The following is a 19,931-nucleotide window of genomic DNA, read 5'->3' as shown; positions in this document are numbered from 1 at the left end:
ACTTAGAAATGTGTCAGGTGGCCAACTTTATGTTTTACATATTTCATTGCAATAAAAAATTAAAAATAATAAAAAATTAAAATAGACCCCAACAACCCTCCCTGGCCCTTTGCCCCCTCAGCTCCCTGGACAGCAGGTCGTGGGGACTCAGGCACTGGTGGCCTCTCCCAGGCTCCACTGAAGCCTCACCCCAGCCCACACTGTTGTCAGAGTCACCGAGAGCCCCGCGGGCCAGACTCGGCAGGGCTCTTCCTCGGCTTGGTCCGCCCTGGAGCTCACTGTCCTCCACACCTGGGCCTCTGGTCTCCCTGGGCCCCGGTCACCCCTTCTTCAGCTCCGGCATTGATGCAGCGCCAGTCCTGCGCCTCGGGTAGAATTCCTGGCACCCATGATAGCGTGCCTTCACCCCCGACACCAGCCTTCACCCTCGTCTCTGGAACCCCACCCTCTGGTGTGCAGCCTCGCACCTGACAGCTCCCCTTGACCATCTGAGAGCCAAGGCCAGCTCCGCCTGTGCACACAGGGCCCCTCCTCCCCAGGTGTCCACATTTCAGTCGGAGCTCCTCCACCCCTCCAGGTGCTCAGGCTCAAGCCTGGGTGCAACCCCGGAGTTCTCATTCCACCGCTGCATCCAGCAAAGACTGTGGGCGCCACACACAGCACAGTCCACACCCAGAACCTGACGGTCTCTCCCCCTCACTTGCTGACTCTGCTCTTCCCTCCTAACACCCAAGGGAGATGAGGGCCTCTGCTCTTGAGTCCCTCACTGGCACCTAGGGCTCCTGGGTACAACCCCAAGTCCTCACCCGCCTTCCAGCCCTGTTTCCCACCCGGCTCCCCACACCCTTTCTCCTTCCCCAGGGAGCCCTGCTCACTTCTCCTGGACCTGCTGTTCAACGCTGAGAGCTGTTCCTGACCACCCCATATGCAATGGCACCTCCTCAATGGCAGCCTTGGACCTCCTCCATCACCACTCGAAATACCACACACTTTATTTGCTTGCCTCTAGAAGCCAGATACAAAGCAGCACCACTAAGAGAGAGAAAATGCTACAATGAAACTCTGGCATGTCCCTTATCCCAACGCCACAGCTGCTAAAACTGGAACCAACCCACCTTGGAACCCAGAGCCCTGGTCTCTGGTTTGCTGCTTGCTGTCTGCCCCAGAGGATGAGGACGCGGACGTGAACACTGTGGGGCCAGGCAGCTTCCAGCACTGACGGCACAAGGCCTTGGAGCAGGCGTGGTGAACACTAGTAAAGGATCTGGCGTTGCTTCCCCACCAGGCTTTGGGCAAGGCCAGCTCTGGGGCTCCCGTGGCATCTGCCGGCTGGGCCTTGCTCCCGGGTGAGGGACACCCTTGGCGGCAGGCAGAAGGACAAGCTGTGCTATTGTGAGCTATCAACCGGGGCTCCTGTGAGCTACCGCACAAGGATGGGCCCTGCTGCAAAGGTGTCAGGCTCTGCGCCAACCTGGCCAGCTGGGCTGCCACGCTGCCTAAAGCTCTCAGCTGAGGGGTGGGGGAAGGTGTGGCAGGCAGAGGCAAGCCTACCTGGCCTGGGGGGAGGCGCACCCCTGCTGGCTTGCCAGGCGGTGCTCACCAGGGAAGCCGCTGCCTCTGAAGTGCCACTGAGGCTCTTCCCTGATGAATGGGCTGCGTGCTCCCGAGGCCCAGAGGGCAGACAAACAGGCAGGGTGGGCCTGGGGGGGGCGGGGGCGCCCACAGCAGCAGGGAGGTCAGAAAGCATCTTTATTGGGGGAGCGGGCTCCAGGCCACTGTGCACGGCAAAACGTGTGCTGACGTCGGGGGAAACGGGACCATGGCAGAAGGTGGGGGTAGGGAGGCTGGGCTCAGGCGTGCAGGAAGCGGTTGAAGGCGTTGTAGGCTGACTCCAGGTCGAAGAGCATCTGGCGCACCTGGGAGTCGTCCAGCTCGTCTGAGGCTGACATGCCGCTCAAGGTCTGCAGCCTGTGGGGCACAGAGCACAGAGCTGGGCTGGGGCGGGGGGGGGGGGGGGCTACGGGGCTGGGACGGACGGGGCGGCTCAGCAGGTGACACACTCACCACTGGCTGACCGTCTGGCGGCCCTCGAAGTCAGGGGGCAGGTGGCTCATGCGGTGCATGGTCTCCATCAGCTCCCGCAGGTCGGGCTGGATCTGCGGAAACACGACCCGCTGGGACACCGACCCCGCTTCCCCTGCCCCCACCCCCGACTGCCCGGGAGCCGCACCTCGTCCATGGCCCGGATCTCCAGGCGCAGCTTGTCCATGACTGTGATGAAGAGCTGGCGGCAATTGTGTGTGTGAGACGACGTGGGCCCCCGGCAAAGACCCCCGCCAGCCTGGTCCTCTGCAGGGTTGGGCCCGGGGCAGCACCAGCCGGCCCTCGCCCTCCTCAGCCTCGGCCGTGGGGTCACGTGGGCCCTAACCCTGACCCTGCACCTCAGGAGCTGTCAGTGGGTGAGAGCCCTGGGCACATCCCACGTGGGCCTTGGGATGGGAGGGGCCTCAGGGGGTTTCCCGGAAGCTGCCCAGGAGGACTGCCCCCCCCACCCCCCTCCAGCTACTCTGTGCACCGCGGGGCTGTGGGCACGTGGCCCTCCCGCCTCCACACCGAGACGACGTCGGCAATGCAGCGATTCAGGTTGCCCTTGTCGTCCTTGATGGTGATGGGCCGGTCCTCCTTGATCCTCTCCATGGCAAGCGGGCAGTCCAGCTGAGGGAGGGCACACGGTGCTGGGCCTCACGGGGCAGCCCAGCCCCAGCCCAATGGCCCCCATGCCCACGGCCGCCCCGGCCCCTCAGGGTGGAGGGGCCGCTCACTCACGCGGAACTTGCGGCAGAATTCATCGATGGAGCTGACCTCTGACCCCTGCACCTGCCGGAAGGCAGCTTTGTACTGGACCAGGAGCCGGGAGCAGGCCGCAGTGTACCTGGGGGGAAGGGTCAGGCTGCCGCCCTCAGCGCCAGGCCAGCGCCGCCTGGCACATCCTGCTTATCCTCGGCCCTTCCAGACAAGTGGCAGCTCGCACGGAGGGCTGGGTGAAGGGCCAGGGACTGGCCATCGAGGGCCGAGCCTTCCCACTTGGTTTATACAAAAAAAGAGCTCTGGAAGGTGGCGGGAGATGGTAATGGCCAAAATACGGCTCCCACACGGACCTGGCCTGGACTGTGCAGCCTGGCCCCCAGCCCAGCACCAGACAGAGGCCCAGCGAGACCCCTCGGGCCCGCTCCTCGGGCCGTGTTGGCTGTGCCTCCACGTCGACAGCTCGTGGTCCTATGGGGGAGGGGCTGCTGCACCGAACAAAGGCCCCACGTACCTCCTGGCTGCCAGGCCTGGCCAGTGGCACCCCACAGACCGACTGCCTGTGCCACCCTGCTCGCCATCTATGCCTTTGCACTGATGAGGCCCCAGGTAGCAAAGCTGGGGCAGAATCCTGAAGCCAGGCCGCTGGGCTCCCCTCTCCCCAGAATGCTGGGCTACTGCCGCCAGGACGTCCCTGCCTGAGATGGCACCAAGGCCACCAGCACCCAGGGGACCCTCCTTGCGCTGGGTGGGCCTCAGACCCCCGCCCTTGCTCCTTACTGAGCACCCCAGCCCTGGAGGGCAGAAACAAGCTTCCAAGTATGGGTTGGTGGTGCAGGGAAGCGGGCTCTCACTCGTTGGGGCTGACGCAGTCCTTGATGTATGCCTTCTCCAGGGCCTGCATCGTCTTCACAACTGCAAACAGCTCCGCCATGTTGTCATACCTGAGGGGGCGCCTCCTTCAGCCGCGGCCGCCAAGGCAGGGAAGCCGGGGTCCCGGAGCCTAGGGTGCCAGTCCTACCCCAGGTGCCGCCGAGGCAGAGCTCCGTGTCTGGCTGCCCCTCTCACCCCACCCCTGGCAGAGGCTTCTTGGGACCCGTTTCCCTGGGCCGACCCCATGTCCTTCTGACCCTCAGTATGGGGGAGGCAGGCAGCGTGGGTGCTGGACTCACTTCTCCCGCTCACGGGCATTCTTGTACAGCTTCACTTCCTGTTAGGGAGACAGGGCAGAGGGTCGGCCAGTAGCGCCACAGTGGCTGCGGGGCCCCGGTGAGGACCACGTGGACAAGGACTATTGGCCAACGCCGCCAGGCGGGTGCCCGCCACTCACCTCATACAGCTCCGGCTTGTTTCCAGGGGCTGCGACAGAACAGGCAGATAGCTGGCAGGCTGCTTACGAAGGTCACCCTGGCAAGCTTGTCCACCGCCCTGGCCCAGCCCCATCTCAGCACCCCTCCCAAGGCCTCCCCCGGGCTATGTCCCAAAGGGAGCTGGGGGAATTTCAATCTCGGCATCCCCATCAGTTAGTTTGTGGGGTGACCTGAGCAGAGGACATGCCTCTGGGTCCAGGGGGCTGCACGCCAGGGCTGGTCCTCCATTCCACCTGTTTCTGGGCTACCTTGCTTACGATGCAGTGATGGGCACACACGTTTGTCACACGCTTTGTAATCTATTCCCTGGCTTGGGGACTGTGGGATACCCAAGACCCCCTGAGGTTCCAGGCACACTAAAGCTGTCATCTCTGCGCCCAGCTGACCCCACCTGGAGGAGGTCTCTGGGCCCCTGGCCACTACCTGAGGTCTTGCGGGGGCAGACACTTATAGACCTCCCAAATGCTCTGGCCACCACTCCCATCAGCCTCTGCCGCAGAGGCTGAAAGCCTAGGCCCTCTGGGTCCCTGGGCCCAGCTTGGGCCACACTCACCTCCCATGCCAGGAGTGGCTGGAATCCCGTGAAACATCCTGCAGGCTCAGGTGGCCACAGTACAGAGACCTAGGGAGCAGAGCCAGTGCTGACGCAAAGGTGACCCCCTAACACCCCTGGGCCTCATGAAGAGCTTCCCCATCCTCAGCAATGAACACACAGGGTGCTGTGCACCGTGCTGGGAATACCAAGCCACCCTGGAGGCTGCCGGCAGGAAGCAGGTGCAGGTGAGCATCTCAGGAGTGAGCAAGGGCAGGATGGCAGAGGGGGTGGGTGGGGGAGGGGTGCCCTGGAGCATGGTCAGGGCAGGTTGCTCTGAGTCAGGTGGCCAGGAGAGGAAGGGGCTGCAACTATCAGATGAATGACCTGGGTGAACGTTTGGGCAGAGAGAACAGCACATACGATAGCACGTATAATGTGAGGTCTTTACGCAGGAATGAATTTAGAAAAACAGACAAGCGTGGGGGGGGGGCGGGGGGGACGGTGAGCTTTCTGAGTGAGGGGCGTCCTAGGGGGTGAGGGGCGTCCTAGGAATGAGGACAGAGAGGCAGGGGGATCAAAGGGCACAGATCTCACAGGCCAGGAGAAGGAGTCTGGGTTTATCCTGGCACAGCCAGAGGTAACTACTGGAAGACTGAAGAAAGTCCTTCCGGCTCCAGGTGGGCGGCGGGCTGAGCCGACCGTGGAAGCAGGATCGCTTGCCCACTCCGGAAGTTGATGCGGTGACTGGGGCCACGTCCTGACGTGCTTTGGAGATGGAACCACCAGACCCAATGGAGAATTTGAAAAGGGGTAAAAAGTAAAAAGGACTCAAGAATGACACCCTTATTTCTGGACCAGTGGCACCATGACAGTGAGGTGAACTGAGATGGAGAAAGTGAACAAAGTAGGTGTGGAGGGCAGGCTGGTGTGCAGGAAAGCGCTGCGGTTGATCTGTTGGCTTTGAGAGGCTCCACAGACATCCGAGGAAGCTGCTGAGGCGGCTGGAGATCAGGGGAGAGGCCGGGGCTGGCAGGGCTGAGCCAGTGGCAATGAGGGGATGGATGGCGTCCCACAGGAGATGGCTAAGGGCGAACCAAGGTAGAAAGGAAAGCAGCCCACGTTGAGCCCCGGGCACCCCGGCGTGCGGAGGCTGGGCAGAGGGAAGGCGGGATCAGGGCTGGGAAAGGCCAAGGTTGTACAAGTTAAGCAGCAGGGGAGCGGGGGCGGGGCCGAGAAGGCCGACGCAATTACGAGAGCCCGCGGGGGTGGGGTGGGGACACGGATACCACTGAGCCACCCTCCCGCCGCATCAGAGAGGAGGCGCAACGGAGAGAAGGAAAAAACGGATCGTCTGTGGCTCTACAGCGAGATTCCACGCAGCCACGAAAACGGACGTCCACGGCCACAAGCGAATACTCGGCTGAACCTCACCAACCTGCCCCGACCCAGAACGGCGAGCTTCTAGAGAAAGCCCAATGAGCGCGGTGGGCGATCGGGCGGGCCGGGTGCGGGGCGCATAGGCCGCGGGAACCTTCGGGCCCGGCGGTCTGAGCGCCGCGCTCGGAGGCGCCAGTCCCGGGGAAACGGCTCTGGAGCCCTGGGGGGAGCCAGGAGAGCCGGGCACCGGGAGAGGGGACCACAAGACGGAGAGCGAGGAGGAGCACGGGCGCGGAGTGCCCTCCGCGGCACAGCGACACCCCCGGGCCTCAGCCAGGGCCGCCTTTCCCGCCCGCCCCCGGCCTGGAGTACCTGGGAGGCCTCGCGGATCCCGGAAATGGCGCGGGGGCGGAGCGCTCCCTGACGTCTTCGCTTGTGCGCGGGCCCCGATGTATGCGCCTGCGCGCACTTCCTCGGCGCCGGGTCCTGATGTCTGCGCCTGCGCGCGGGGCCGGTCCGCCTGGGCTTCTGGCTACTTCCCCGCAACCCCGCGCTGAGGCCAGGCCAGGCCAGGCCGGGGGTAACACTCTACGGGTCTGATCCAGCCATGCCTGATAGGAACCGGAAGAGGTAACGAAGGGAGAAGGCTTTGCCTTCACCTGTAGGGCCTCTAAGTGGCCGGATCTGTCCTGGAAACTGTGCCCCACAGGGTTAACAGAAATCCTTGAGCTTGTCTTTACAGCTTCGTAAAAACTCCTCCACAAACAACAAGGACCTACTGTACCGCACAGGGAACTATATTCGGTATCTTTTAATAACCTATAATGGACAAGAATCTGAAAAACAACATATATACAAAACATATATACAAAACTGAGCTGAATTGCCTTGCTGTACGCTTGAAACTAACACAACATTGCAAATTAAGTGTACTTCAATGAAAAAAAGCCCTCCGCTTGTAACCTGCCTTCACTGACCAAGCTCGCCTTTAATTGTTGATACAAAAACGTGCATGTCCTGAAAAATAAGATGTTTGCTCTGAGTTGTTTTCCAGGAACTTGGAGTCACCTGTGTCCAGTCTGAGCTCAAGCCAGTTAAGACTGGTTGGGACCACCAACCCTAATACTGGGCCTGCACAGGTGTCCAGTGAATGACCTTTTGACATCAGAGGGCCCAAGCCCCCACCCTCAGATCATGTGCCATTTTTTAACATGGGTCCCATGAGGAAGCAGGTAATTCAGACACACCTCTGCAGAACACAGATTATGTCACCTTTTTCCTACCTCCAATCTCCTTTCCCCATGCTTAAAATCACCCTGCCTTTTTTTTTTCCTTTCTTTTTTGGCCACACAGCTTGTAGGATCTTAGTTCCCTGAACATGGAACCAGGCCCAGGCTGTCGGCAGTGAAAGTGTTGGAGTCCTAATCACTGGACTGCCAGGGAATTCCCCCAACCTGCTTCTTCATCCCGTAAATACCCTACGCCCCTACTTTGGGGAGGCCAGTGTGAGATCCGTCCTCCTGTCCCCTCACTTGGCTGCCTGTGAATAAACCCTCTCTCTGCTGGTTGTGGCTCACTGCTTATTGGGGAGGGAGGCCTCATTCCAGAGCGCTCTGACAGCACAGTGAACCCCTCGGAAGGCCACAGCAGGGAGGGAGGCGGCAGCAGCGGCTTCCTTTGTTAGAGGCTTGGGCGGGCGGGGCGGGCGGGGCTGGCTCAGGCAGTCAGAGGTGCCTGAAGAAGAGCCTGGGGCCCCGGTCCAGGGTGCACGCTCTGGGGCCCGGCCGGCTGGGCAGCAGCTGATGCACGGCATCCCGGTCCTCAGCAGAGAGACGTCTGCTGCACAGCTGCAGCTCCTGCAGCTGCACCGTTAAGTTGTCCCAGAGGCGCAGGCCCAGGGGGCCCTGGACAGCACAGCCTGCAGAGGGAAGGCAGGAGTAGGCCTCAGGCTATGGCCGGGGGCCCGCGGGAACCAGTGGTGTTCGTAGAGGGGGGCCCTGTGGGGCTTTTCTCTTTGCCACTTCCTCTGAGGCCCCAAGGGCTGCAGCGAGGGGCATGAGCAAAGGCCAGCAGAGGCCCGATAATTCTCTAGGAAGGAGTGTGCTCTCCCAGGCCTAGTGTGCCCAGGACTGTGGACTCCCTTCCCAGCCAGTGGTCGGGCACGAGGGAGGTTGGCTAAAGTAAACACCGCATTCACATCTGTGCCTCTGCCATTGTCTGACGATGCCTGGGTCTCTCCCTCCATAAAATGGACCCAAAGGGCTACCTGTGAGTCTCAAGACACTGAGCTACAAGGCTCAATCCTCAGAGAGACCAGAGAATACCCAGCAGGCTCACGACCCCAGGGAGCTTGGTGAGAGGGTGCAGGTGCCAAGAAGCCAGGTGTGTGGGGAGCAGCCCCTCAGCTGAGCGCAGGTCTCCTACCAGCCCACCTTCAGGGGGGCCTTCCTGGAGGAGCCAGGCTGGCCCTGTGGGCCCGTGGGCGAGGAGCAGGAAGAACCCCGGGGTCCCCTGTGTGTAGACCCACTCCCAGCCCTTGTTCTTCTAGAGGGCAAAGCCTGCTCTGTCCTGCCCTGGGCCCCAGCAGGATGTGCCAGGCTGCTGGGTGGCCAGTTCACCAAATGCACCTCCCTGGGGTCCTTCTCAAGACAGCTCTGGTAGGGTCCTGCACCGGGGCGTGGCCAGAGAAACCAGCTAAGTCAGGCCATAGGCCTGGACGGTAGGGTCAGGGCAGCCTTGGCCAGGAAGCGAGAGGGTCTCTCAGAGGCAGGTATTGCCACCCTAGCCCGACGTCCCTCCCTCTGGACAACAGGAACGAGAAAGTCCCTGTGGCAGTGGGTCCCCCAGCCATGGTCTCGAGGGTCAGGCTGACCAGGCCAGAGACAGAGACCCACGGTCCTCCCGCCCTACGGTTTGAGGAGCGAGGCTCACACCTGCTTCCAGTCACAATGGTCACCGTCCTCCGCTGTGGCAACCCCAAGGGGCCCAGCCCACCCTTGCGGTCTGGCTGGTGGCAGTGACGGCCCCTTCAGAGGAGGCACCTGGGCCTAAGGCAGGTCCTCGAGGAGGAAGCTGGGTCACCAGCTCCGGTGTGGCAGGTATAGCCACCATACCCAGAGCTCACCTGACAGGCCGAGGAAGCTGAGGCCTTGGGGCCGCCCTTGGAGGGCAGACAGGAGCTCCTCCAGGCCAGCACAGCTGATCTTGGGGTTGGCAGACAGGTCCAGCGAGGCCAGCGAGGGGCAGAGAGGCAGACATCTGAGACAGGGAAGAAGCCCGGGGGTCGGCTTCCATCACGAGGGGAAGCTGCCCCAGGTGACCCCAAGGCTCGGGGAGCTACAGGCCAGGCCCACAGGCTTTGCCCCCAGCCGGGCACGGGTGCCTCACACTCCCACAAGCCAGCTGAGGCTGGAGGGCCACAGAAGCAGTGGCCCTTGCCTGGGCTGCTGGACAAAGGGTGACAGGAGAGGACACACCAGAGGGAAAGAGTCTCGAGAGCTGTGGGAGCATGAAGAGAGACACGAGGGCCAGCCAGGAAGCAGGCTAGTGGCTGGCGGCCAGGTCTCGGGGCACGCCGGGGCAAGGAGCCCCAGCTTCCCCGGGCTCCTGGGCCCTGAGATCAGAACCCCTGCAGGATGGTGGTGGCACAAGCTGGCTGGCATTACCTGCTCAGATCTCTCACGGCCTCATCGCCCAGGTGGTTTGCCGACAGGCCCAGGTGCTCCAGGGCGCAGCCTTCCTAGACAGCGGAGGCCCAAGGGGAGCTGGCCTGAGTGGGGGACCTGCCCTCCCTGCCTCCCTGGATCCCAGGTGTCCTTCCTGCTGGCCAGGAATTCACAGCCTGAGGCAGGCAGGCCCACAGAAAGCTTTCCCCGCCTCTGTTTTTTCCAAACGTGCAAGCCTCTTCCCAGCACCACCCGCCAATCCTGGGTGGCCCAAGGTGCCTCTGGCTTAGTGTCCCTCCTTGACCGCATACCTTGGTCAGGTAGCTGACCACGGGCTCCATGAGGCCTGGGTCACTCTTGCTGGCGGCCACAGAGCCCAGCTCCAGGCGCAGGAGGGTGCGAACTGGCAGGCTCCGCAGGGCCTGGGCCAGGGCGGAGGTGCCCAGGCCGTTGTAAGACAGGGACAGTGTCTTCAGGCACTTGGCGCCTGTACCAAGGGCCAGAGCCTCTGTCAGCCCCGCGTGCTGCCGCCGCCCCCAGCCCTGCCGCACAGTCCTGGGCCCAGAACCCTCGTGACCCTCGGGAAGCCGTCCTCGTCCCTGAGGTTTGGTGTGCAGGGAAACGGGTGGCTCTGGCCCAGTGTCTCCCAGTGGAGAGGGGGAAGAACTGGACTCCTGAGCCCAGCTTCTTCCCACCATTTCTGGGTCCTCTACCTGCCCCTACTGACAACAGGATGGCCCCAGGTGACCCGAGACAGGCCCTAGGCTGGGACACCCACATGTGGTGTGGTGGGGCGGGGCGGGGAGCACTCCATCTGCCACCCCAGTCCCAGACCCCTCCTCCCGTGCCGCTGTGCTCATAGCTCTGTGGAAAGCCCCCCAGAGGACCCCAGTTTCCAGCTTCTCAGCGCTGGGACGGCGGGTCTCTGCAGCCCCAGTGGGCTTGTGGCGGAATCGCCTCCGGCAAACGGGATGCTCAGACCTGGTGAGAGCCGTGGGGCTGGGGCTCTGGCCTGCAGCGTAGCTGGGACTGGCTGCGTCCTGAGGGGGCCGCCCAGGCCAGGCAAGCACCCGGCGTCCCTCTGAGCCCAGACAGGTCCAGCACCTGCACGTGCGCCTACGTGCTCCCGGAAGCCGGGCTCATGCCCTAGCGGTCCTTGCGCTCGAGTGGGGCCAGGGAGTGGACGTGCCCGGCAGCTCACCTTGGAAGGCGCTGCCCAGGGCCGCCTGGTGGTTCAGGAAGAAGCTGGGGCCAAAGCCACAGGCCTGGAGGTGCAGGGTGCTGAGCAAGGGGCAGGCCCGTAGGATGGAGGCCAGGGCCTGGCCACAGCCATCCCCGAGGGGGTTCATGCTTAAGTCCAGCTCTTCCAAGTTCTGTGGAGACATGGGTTCCCCAGAGGATCTGGTCTGGGCCACCCGGAGCTGGGTACCGGCCAGCACTCTCAACCGCGCCTTCCCACCCAGGGATGGGCTAGATATGGACGTTCAGATGCTGCCCTGGTACCGGCCCACTGTTCCCCACGCCTCTACCTGTAAGGCGGACTGCCCCAGGAGGCCCGCAGCAAGCTGGCGCAAGCCTTCAGGGCCCAGGTGGTTGGAGGAGAGGTCGAGGAGGGTCAGGCCGGGCACGGTGTCCAGGGCGGCCAGCAGCTCGGCAACACATCCATCCCCCAGCCGGTTCCCGGCCAGGCGCAGCTCCCGGAGCGCCGAGTGCAGCTTCAGGGCCCGCAGCAGCGGCGTGAGCTGGGCCTGGCGCAGCGCCAGGGAGCAGGCGCTGAACGCGGGGCCCGAGCCCTGACGCTCCATCGCCTGCAGCACCTGCTGGTGCTCCCCTGGAGGGGGACGTGGCGTCACGAGGACCACAGCCTGCCCTGTGCGTCACCTGAGGCAAACCAGGCAGCCCCTCCTCGCCCACGAGCCCTGGCGCAGCCACCAGAGGCCTGTGGACCCCGTGGCCCAGGAGCCACGCCGCAGACGGTGGGTGGTGCTCATCTACCTCCAGACGGGGCCAATCCTCCCCCCCCCCCCCACTACCTACACACAGGGCCACTAGGTAGGGGAGGAAAAGCCGAGAACAGGTGTGGCGGGAAGGGACCCTGGTGAACACCTGGGGTCCTGGGAGTCGAGGCCCGCAGACCTGGGAGTGGCACGGGCAGGTGGAGCCCACACACCCAGCCCTCTGCCCAGGCCACCGCCGCAGGGCCCCCTGGGCCCTTACCTTGCTCCAGGCTCTGGCAGGCCCGGCGGTAGCGGTCCGTCAGCGGGGGAAGGTCCCACGAAGTCACCTCAGCCAACACCTGGAAAGCACCAGCGGTGTGCAGCCCCCGGCACGCAGTGCTGGAGAACACCCCGAGCTCAGGGCCCGGCCCTGCCGCTCACCTCCTCGTTGCTCTGCAGCACGTCGGAGATGGGGTCCTGTGGGGCCAGCAGGGCCCCCTCCTTCTGCAGGGAGAGCCGAGGCAGCAGCCCAGAGGCCTGGTAGTAACGCTGGGCAGCGCGCTCAGCCAGCCAGGCCACGGAGTGGGTCTCCCTGCTGTGGGGACAGCGGGCGAGCGGAGTCCTGGACCTGGCCAGGTTCCTGCACGCGCTGAGGAGAGGCCCCCGGGGTCCTGCCATCCCAGCTTGGCGTCCACAGCTCCCTCGTCTGGCTCCTTCCTCTCCCCCTGCCCCTACGTGTGACACGCCAGTGCCCCGTGCACACGTGCAGCACCTCCGGGCCGTTTCTAGGGACGCAGGGCCTCCCCGAGTCTGTGTCTGCCATCACCTCCCCCAGCTACCAGCCCCCCAGAGGTGGGGTATAAAACCAGATGGATTCTCAACACACATCCCGCGCCATCTACAGCTACGAGGGCCCTCTGCTGCCCCTGCGCACCATCCCCCGGCCCAGAACCCGCAGAGGCGCAGAGGGAGCCAGGGGTTGGGAGAAGACAGGTGACACCTTACCTGTGTGGAACGGGGATGAGGAAAAGATTATTCTGAACACGAACTCGAACTCGGATGGGAGGGAGCAGGGCCTGACCCTAGCAGGTGTGGGCAGGGAAGAACAGCCTGAGGCAGGAGAGACGGAGCCCCCCGCCCACTACCCCCAACCGCCCCAGCCTGGGCGGCAGCTCTGCTCCAGGCTTGCACACCCACCAGGGGCTGGCCTGCTGCAGGGTTTCCCCCAGTGGGCCCCAAGGCCCTGGGGACATCAGGGCTCCGCGCGGGCTCTGCGGCTGAGCTGCAGGCTGCATCTGCTCTGACCACTGCACTCCACCTCTTGAGACAGGACAGTCGGCTCTGCCTGGCCCGGGCCCGAGGCCTGACGGCACTCGCGTCACTGCCTGACCCCGAGGCACCGTGTCTGCTGCCACCCGCACTGCTCCGGGGGCGGGGCGGGTGGCTGCCCCGGTGACCGCGGGCCAGCGGCAAGTCCTCTTCCAGCCAGTCCCCGGCCAAGCTCTCCTCCTTAGGCAGGAGCGCCGCCCAGGGGGTGGGGGCCTCGCCGGGGCCTCGAGGGGGGCTGGGGCCCAGGCGGCAGCTCTGGGCACTGCCCGCACTGCCGACGGCCGCCCGGGAGGCTGCCCAGCCGGCACTCGCTGTGGCTGCCTCCCCGTCACTGGCAGGGCCGGGCATCCGGGCCGTGGCGGGCAGTGATGGGCCAGAGTGCCGGAGCCTCTTCTGGGTTGGCTGGGGCGGGCCTGGGTTGTCCTCCCCCTCCGAGCTGCTACTGCTGGCCAGCTTGTGCCTGCTCCTCCAAGGCCTGGCCGCAGCTGGCACCGCCAGCCCCTGGGAGACCCTGGCACTGGCCTGACAGGCTTCTGGGGGTCCTGGGCTGGGACTTGAGGGAGGAGAGGTCTCAGGGTCAAAAAGGTGGTTACTTGGGAGGGTCGGGGGAGCCAGGGAGCTGTGGGGAGCTGCGGAGAGATCGAATCTATTGTGAGGCAGTGCCCGGCACCATCCCCGCCACCCAGGGCCCCGGGGACTCTCAGGCTGAGGAGCAAGGTGTCCCTAGGGGCAGAGGAGGTCCCCGCATGCCTTGGCCCGAAGAGGCCGCCTGGAGCAGCGTCTCCATGGCAGCAGCCTTCTCTCGCGTCTCGCCATCCAGATCCTTGCAGTACAGCTTCACCCACTGCTGCAGCGTCTCCAGCGGGCTGCGGCCCTGTGGGGTACCCAGCTGAGCAGGGCTGGCAGCAGCAGTACCACCAACCGCGCGCGGCCCACGCCTGCCTGGCCTGCGTCTGTGCTCACCTTCCTGGTTCGGAGGGTGACCGACGCTCCTCGCTCAATGAGCAGCTGGGCCACCTCAAAGTGGCCACAGTTGAGGGCGTCGTGCAGGGGAGTGATACCCTCACAGCCTTGGCCACCCGGGTCATCCACCGCTGCCCCATGGTCCAGCAGGAAACGGACAATGTCTGTGGACAGGGGGTATGAGCCACCTCCCGGGCCCTTCCTTGGAAGGGACCCTTTCCCTCTCCCTGTCGTATGCTAGCACCCCCCCGGTCCCACGCTCACCCAGATGCCCGTAGTTGCAGGCCTCGTGCAGGGGTGTCCAACCACAGTAGTCCCGAGGGTTCAGGGGGTGGCCCTGTGACAAAGAACGGGAAGGAGCCTGGCCCCGAGTACCCCACAGCCTGGCCTTGCCCTGGGGCTCTGAAGCCTGAGGAGGGCCCCCGGGGCCCACCCCCGAGCCTGGCCCTGGCCCAGATCACACCAGAGTGAGGGAGACACTCCCCACCACAAGAACAGAGTCCCCAGCGCTGGCTCCGGCCCCTGCGCCCTGCCCTGGCCCCTGGGGAGACAGTACCCCAGCGAGAGCCCCTGCTATGGCCGCAGGGTGACGGGGGTGGGGCAGCATGCCCACCTGCCTCACGAGGTCCTGGACGCGGCCCAGCTGGCCCTCTATGCAGGCTCGGTGCAGCAGGGTCTCCCCGACGTCGTTGCGCCGGTTCCACTGTGGGCACAGTCGCCCCGTGGGGGCGTAGGCGTGAGGGGACAGGGCGGCACTGGCGCGCAGGGGAGGGCGCCACACCCGCTCAGCCGCCGTCCTCACCTTGCTCACCCTCCGCTGGCCCAGGCAGCCCCGAAGCTCCTCCTCCTCCTCCAACCGCTGGGACCCGTCAGCTTCATCCTCTGGAACGGAACCAGGCCCGCCAGCCCAGCTGAGCCTAGCCCCCTGCCCCGAGCTCTCCTGCGCCCAGGAGACGGCCCTGTGGGTCAGCCTCCCCCACGCCAGACCTCTGCCGTCTCTTTCCTGGCAAGCATCCTTGTCGGGCCAAGTCAGGCCCAGGGTGGACACAGCTCGACCCTGGAGCCCAGGCGTCCTCCGCCTGCATGAGTCCCGGTGCCTCTGCCTTCTGCCCCCGCCTGCTCTCAGCCCAACCCCGCTCCTCGCCCCTGCTCCCTCCTGCACCTCTGGCCCTTCCTGGCACCTCCTTCTCCTCCGTGGGTAACTGCCTATGGAGAGCATCGCCTGAAGTTCTCCTTTTGGGTGCTCTCTCCCCGCCCCTCCTGCGGACCCTCCCCCACACCTATCTACGAGCCACGCCCAGCTCGGCACCCGCCTAAGGCAAGGCTGAAACTTCCCGGAGGTTCTGGAGGCCCCTCGAGTTCAAAACTGAAGCCACTCCGGGACCGTGCAGCCAGGAGCCAGCTGACTCCTGAAGCCCACCCACTGGCCCGCTGCCTGAGCCGGCTTCCGCCACAGCTCACCCTCACGGCTGCCCCACGGAGCTGAGCACGCTGGCCTCAGGGGAACATGCGCGGGCCCTCGAGGGTCTCGGGACCCGCTTGGCTCCTCTGCCCGCTTGTGGTGCGTTTCCCCAGGTCTGCCCCGAGCCACCGCCCCTGCAGACGCCCGCCAGCTTCCCGGCACCGGCTGTGCCCAGCTCCCTGCACCCACCCCCTCCTCCACCCTCCTCCACCTGTCTCACCTGCGCCAGCTGCCCACCCCGCGCTGGGCTGTTCCCTCCCATCATGAGCCTGTGAGCAGGACCCACCGGCCCCGGCCCCGCGCAGGCGTCAGGGAGGGAACGCCGGGGCCACCGGCACAGCGTCCAAGCCTCACCGCTCTCTGAGAGCTCCACCTCGATGGCCTCCAGGGCGGCGTCGTCCCCCTCGTCCTCCTCGTCTTCCTCGTCCCCCTCCTCCTCCTCACCTTCAGCCGGCCTCAGCTCCTGCAGCCTGGCTTCAGTGCCAGGGGCCTCCTGAGGCTGCAGCCTCAGCTGCACCGCGTGGAGGTGCCGTAAGACCTGCCTCTGAGGAGCAGGGGACACCCAGCTCAGGGCCAGAGCAGAGACAGGGACGGGGGACAGACAGGCTGCGGGGAAGCTGTACGTGGGGACCCCAGCGCGGGCGGGCGGGCGGACGGACGGACGGGCTCCCACACCTGCAGCCTGGCTTCAGTGCCAGGGGCCTCCTGAGGCTGCAGCCTCAGCTGCACCGCGTGGAGGTGCCGTAAGACCTGCCTCTGAGGAGCAGGGCACACCCAGCTCAGGGCCAGAGCAGAGACAGGGACGGGGGACAGACAGGCCGCGGGGAAGCTGTGCGTGGGGACCCCGGGCGGGCGGGCGGACGGACGGACGGACGGGCTCCCACACCTGCAGCCGCGGCTGCTGAGCTTGCTGGGCACGGCTGAGCGCCTTCCGGAAGCACGGCGCCAGCACCTCGTAGGCGTCACCGGCGTCCTCGCGGGACAGCGCGATGTTCAACCAGGTCTTGGCCTCCTGGAGGAGGAGGCATGAACTCGGTGGCGGCTGCCCCCGCACCCAGCTGGCCCCGGCTCCCCATGGCTGCCCACACGAGACAGAAGGACGACAGCCCTCCCGTGCCCACCCCCGAGGGCAGCAGTCCTGGGACAGAGCCCCGGGCAGGGCAGGGCGCCGTGACCCCTCACCTCCAGGGCGCTGCCGTCCCGCAGCCTCAGCTCCTCTTCATAGTGGCGCACGGCCTGGCGGTGGTCCTTCATGTCCCCCAGGGTGGCAGCCAGGGACACGTGGATGACGGCCAGCTCAGGCCCCGGCCTGTTTAGCAGCTCCGCGAACTGCAGCTGGGAAAGCGGCAACAGCGAGGCCAGGGCTGCGCCACACCCCGCAGTCCACAGCCCCGGTGCCCTCACCCCCGCCCCAGCCCGGGCACGCACCTGCTTCTGGTAGGCCACGGCGGCCTTGGGGAAGTCGCCCGCCTTGGAGAACAGGTCCCCCAGCTGCTCGCAGATGCCCACGGCACCCCGCGGGTCACTCTCCTCAGCCTCCTCCAGCTCCTGCTGCAGGCGGACCACCGCCAGCACTGCCAGAAAGAGCCTGGTGCAGGGGCGGCACAGCCTGGGGCCTGACCCCATGCCCTTAAGCAGCCAGCCACCTGCCAGAGCCTCCGCTCACCCCCTGGTAAGGGGGGTGGTAGGAGGAACTACTTCGTGGGGTCGCAGCAAGAGTAGAAGAACCAACTAACGACAAGTCAGGGCAGGGGCTGGTCCGCAGCATGGGGTGGGGCCCTGCTGACCGCCACTTATCAGTCCTGCTAGGCCACACGCACCGTCCACGCTCCCACCCCGTTAGGCGGGGCGGCTTTTCTCTCGAGTTTGCCAACGAAGCTGGCTGGTGCATAGACACTAGCCTCCTGACCACCCTGGGTGCCCCTCTGACACTCTGTGCGTAGCTCAGAGAAAAATGAGGCCCCTCCCAACAAGAAGTGGGGGGAGACGGGTGCCCTACGGACGCTGCCACCTCCCAAAGGACACACGCCCAGGCCTCCTCTGCTGAAGGACAGGAGCCCTCCCTACCCCTTCTCAGGGGGTTCAGCCCCCCCATCCCCTCCTAGGCTCACCATACTTGAGGGTCCGGCAGACCAGTGCCTTCTGCAAAGGCTTCTGGGAACCAAGCCGATAGGCCTTCTTCAAGGCTCTCTTGGCGGCCAAAAAATCCCCTAGGTCTTGGAGGACCTGGAGGGCAAGGGAAGGTGAGGCCCGCAGGCTCCTGAAGGCCCAAGCCCACCCGGGAGCAGGGCCCGGAGCCACTGAGGAGCAGCACCTGCGAGAGGAGCAGGCAGCACTCGCTCTCCAGGGAGCCCTGCTTCAGGATGCGCGCGCACTTCCGCGCCCCCTCCAGGCAGCGCATGGCCTGAGAGTGCTGCCCCCGCCGCCAGTGGATGGCGCCCAGGTTGTAGCGGGCGCGAAACAGGTCCTCGTACAGGTGGTTCTGCCTGTGGGTGGGGACAGGAGCTCAGTGCCCGGGGCACTGCCGCTTAGGGCCAGCACGGCAAGCACTCACCGATGCCACTTAGGGTTCCGGCCCCCACAGAGCCAAGGCTGCCCCTCTGCTAACAGGAAACTGACTGGGCGGAGGGGTGAGGTCAGCCCGGCTGCCCTCTCGGGAGGACCCTGGGAGCAGCCCAGGCCCCAGCCGCTCCCTCCTGGGGCCGAGCGGGGCCTTACTCGGCAAGGTAGATGCTCTTGGTGAAGTAGGCGTGGCACAGCGCCGCCTGCTGCAGGCTGTCGCAGGTGAGGCCCACGTTGAGGTAAAGTCGGGTCCTCATCTCACTCAGCTCTCGCTTGGTCAGTGAGCCTGGAAGACGCCCCTCCAGACACTCAGTGCCCTACCCCCACTTGGGGTCTCCAGCCCTGGGCCCTGGCCAGCTTCTCCTGGACCCCTCCTCCCACCTCTCACTGTAGGTGCCAGGGGTTCTGCTGCAGGTAGAGCGGAGTGAGAAAGAGCAAAGGCAGCCGGACCCGAGATCGTGAGGAGCACAGGCTCTGCGGGGCGGGGGGGGGGGGGGGGGGGGGGGGAGGCAGCTGGGGGAGGGCTGCTGCTTCTGAGAACCGATCTCAACCTCACAAAGGGAGGGCCCAGGCAGGTGGACCCACCACACAGGCAGGGCGGGCAACGGGGCTGTAGCCTCTTCTCCCTGCAGAGCTCAGGAAGGCAGAAGGCGGGGAGGGCCAGTCTCCAAGGGCAGTTACCCTGCAGCTTCTCGTCCACGATAGCCAGGCTTTTCTCAAAGGCTCCCTGTGCCTGCAGCAAGGCATCCTGTGACTGGTGGTGGTCATAGACGTCCAGGTGGGTGCGGCCAATGGTGGCCCAGGCCCTCTGCTGCTCAACATGGTTGGACAAGGAACATGCCAGCTCCAGGTAGCGGTGTTGGTGCTGGAGCACAGAAGAATGGCCACTGTGAGCCAACCCCATGTCAAGTAAACCCCATGTGTCCCCCAAGCCCCCACAGAGCAGGCCAAAGCCAGGCTGCAACACCCCATTTTCTCTATGCCAAGGACTGCCTGTGGGGATGGTGGCACCACACTCGGGCCAGCCAAAGTCACTGGGGGAGAGACACTGACCGGTAGTTAGCTGGGCGGTGGCAGCCCCAGAAGCCGGGGCCAGGGCAGTTCTGTGTGGACAGAGGGCCTGGACCCCCACTGTGGCACACCCACCCAAGGACCAGGCTACCAGGGCCCGGCGCAGGGCTCTCTGAAGGTGAGGCCCCATCGCAGCGTGTCTCCCTCTCCCCTCCAGCCAGAGGCCTGGACGGCAGAGACCGGGCCTCCCTTCTCGGAAATGGACCCCCAGGAGATGAGAGCCCAGGAGAGCTGGGTGTGGCCAGCGTGGGGGTCCACGTCGCGGCCTCCTCCCACCTGCAGGGCAGCCGAGTAGTCCTCCATCTCCGCCAGCCTCTCTCCGATCTTGCGGTGGGCCACGGCGCAGCCCAGGGGGTCGTCGGCCGTCTCCAAAAGCTGCAGCTCTTGCTGGTGCTCTCGCAGGGCCTCCGCGTAGCAGCCTGGGCGGGCGGGGCAGGCTTCAGTCTGGCCGGGCAGTGGGCCAGGGACCGCGAGGGCCAGTGGGGCAGCGGCCGGTCGGCACTCAGGAAGGCCCGCCTGCCCGCCCCCCGGGTCCTCCCGGCTCCCCGCTCCCAGGCCCGGACTCCACCCCACGCACCATGGCTGGCCAGGAGCTCCCCCAGCTGGTGGCAGACGGCTGCCTCCTCCCGCAGCTGCCCGCTCCTCTGGGCCTTAGCCTTAGCCTTGCTCAACTCTGCAGAAAGAAGGACGAGGAGTGGGTGCTGAGCCTCTCCGCCCGGGAGGGCCAGGCCCGCCCCCGGCCCCCGCGTCCGGGCGCTAGTCCCTGGACTCACGGCGAAGCTCGCGGTCCAGGCTCATACTCCGGTCGCCGTGCCGGGGGTTCCGGACTTCCCGCGCTCTAGCGCCGCCACGGCA

General features: G+C 65.4%; 2 protein-coding genes and 1 long non-coding RNA gene across 6 annotated transcripts; 1 reads left to right on the top strand and 2 right to left on the bottom strand.

Annotated features, from left to right (window-relative positions):
- Positions 1–1,732: 1,732 nt before the first annotated feature.
- Positions 1,733–7,688, bottom strand: VPS28 (VPS28 subunit of ESCRT-I). 4 transcript variants are annotated; one of them, XM_059902351.1, is made up of 10 exons: positions 7,678–7,688; positions 4,729–4,799; positions 4,136–4,164; positions 3,978–4,015; positions 3,660–3,749; positions 2,827–2,932; positions 2,614–2,715; positions 2,231–2,284; positions 2,065–2,156; positions 1,733–1,968 (listed from the first exon to the last, which is right to left on the bottom strand). In XM_059902351.1, exons 2-10 carry the CDS (start codon positions 4,763–4,765, stop codon positions 1,851–1,853), a joined length of 666 nt encoding a protein of 221 aa, XP_059758334.1. In that variant the 5' UTR covers positions 4,766–4,799; positions 7,678–7,688; the 3' UTR covers positions 1,733–1,850. The 4 variants fall into 4 exon arrangements, with proteins under 4 accessions (XP_059758334.1, XP_059758332.1, XP_059758333.1 ...); XM_059902349.1 differs by lacking the exon at positions 7,678–7,688 and adding an exon at positions 6,460–6,529 and having other exon boundaries at positions 4,729–4,797; XM_059902350.1 differs by lacking the exon at positions 7,678–7,688 and adding an exon at positions 6,146–6,448 and having other exon boundaries at positions 4,729–4,797.
- LOC132352048 (uncharacterized) lies at positions 5,979–7,652 on the top strand. The gene is made up of 2 exons (XR_009498568.1): positions 5,979–7,319; positions 7,441–7,652. It is a non-coding gene; the product is annotated as an uncharacterized LOC132352048 (long non-coding RNA).
- TONSL (tonsoku like, DNA repair protein) lies at positions 7,678–19,931 on the bottom strand. Its single transcript, XM_059902353.1, has 26 exons — positions 19,850–19,931; positions 19,654–19,749; positions 19,353–19,495; positions 18,687–18,870; positions 18,162–18,291; positions 17,758–17,929; positions 17,555–17,669; positions 16,872–17,017; positions 16,626–16,778; positions 16,330–16,455; positions 15,798–15,987; positions 14,784–14,863; positions 14,595–14,684; positions 14,246–14,318; positions 13,982–14,145; positions 13,769–13,892; positions 12,887–13,647; positions 12,695–12,771; positions 12,131–12,284; positions 11,970–12,048; positions 11,282–11,583; positions 10,954–11,125; positions 10,064–10,239; positions 9,753–9,826; positions 9,212–9,345; positions 7,678–8,005 (listed from the first exon to the last, which is right to left on the bottom strand). The coding sequence occupies exons 1-26, from the start codon at positions 19,872–19,874 to the stop codon at positions 7,812–7,814; spliced, it is 4,134 nt and encodes a 1,377-aa protein (XP_059758336.1). The 5' UTR covers positions 19,875–19,931; the 3' UTR covers positions 7,678–7,811.

Source organism: Balaenoptera ricei, chromosome 17 (genome assembly GCF_028023285.1).
Source record: "Balaenoptera ricei isolate mBalRic1 chromosome 17, mBalRic1.hap2, whole genome shotgun sequence".
NCBI classification, from domain to species: domain Eukaryota; kingdom Metazoa; phylum Chordata; class Mammalia; order Artiodactyla; family Balaenopteridae; genus Balaenoptera; species Balaenoptera ricei.
Note: the sequence above shows the minus strand (reverse complement) of the source record. Positions and strands in the feature narration are given on the sequence as shown.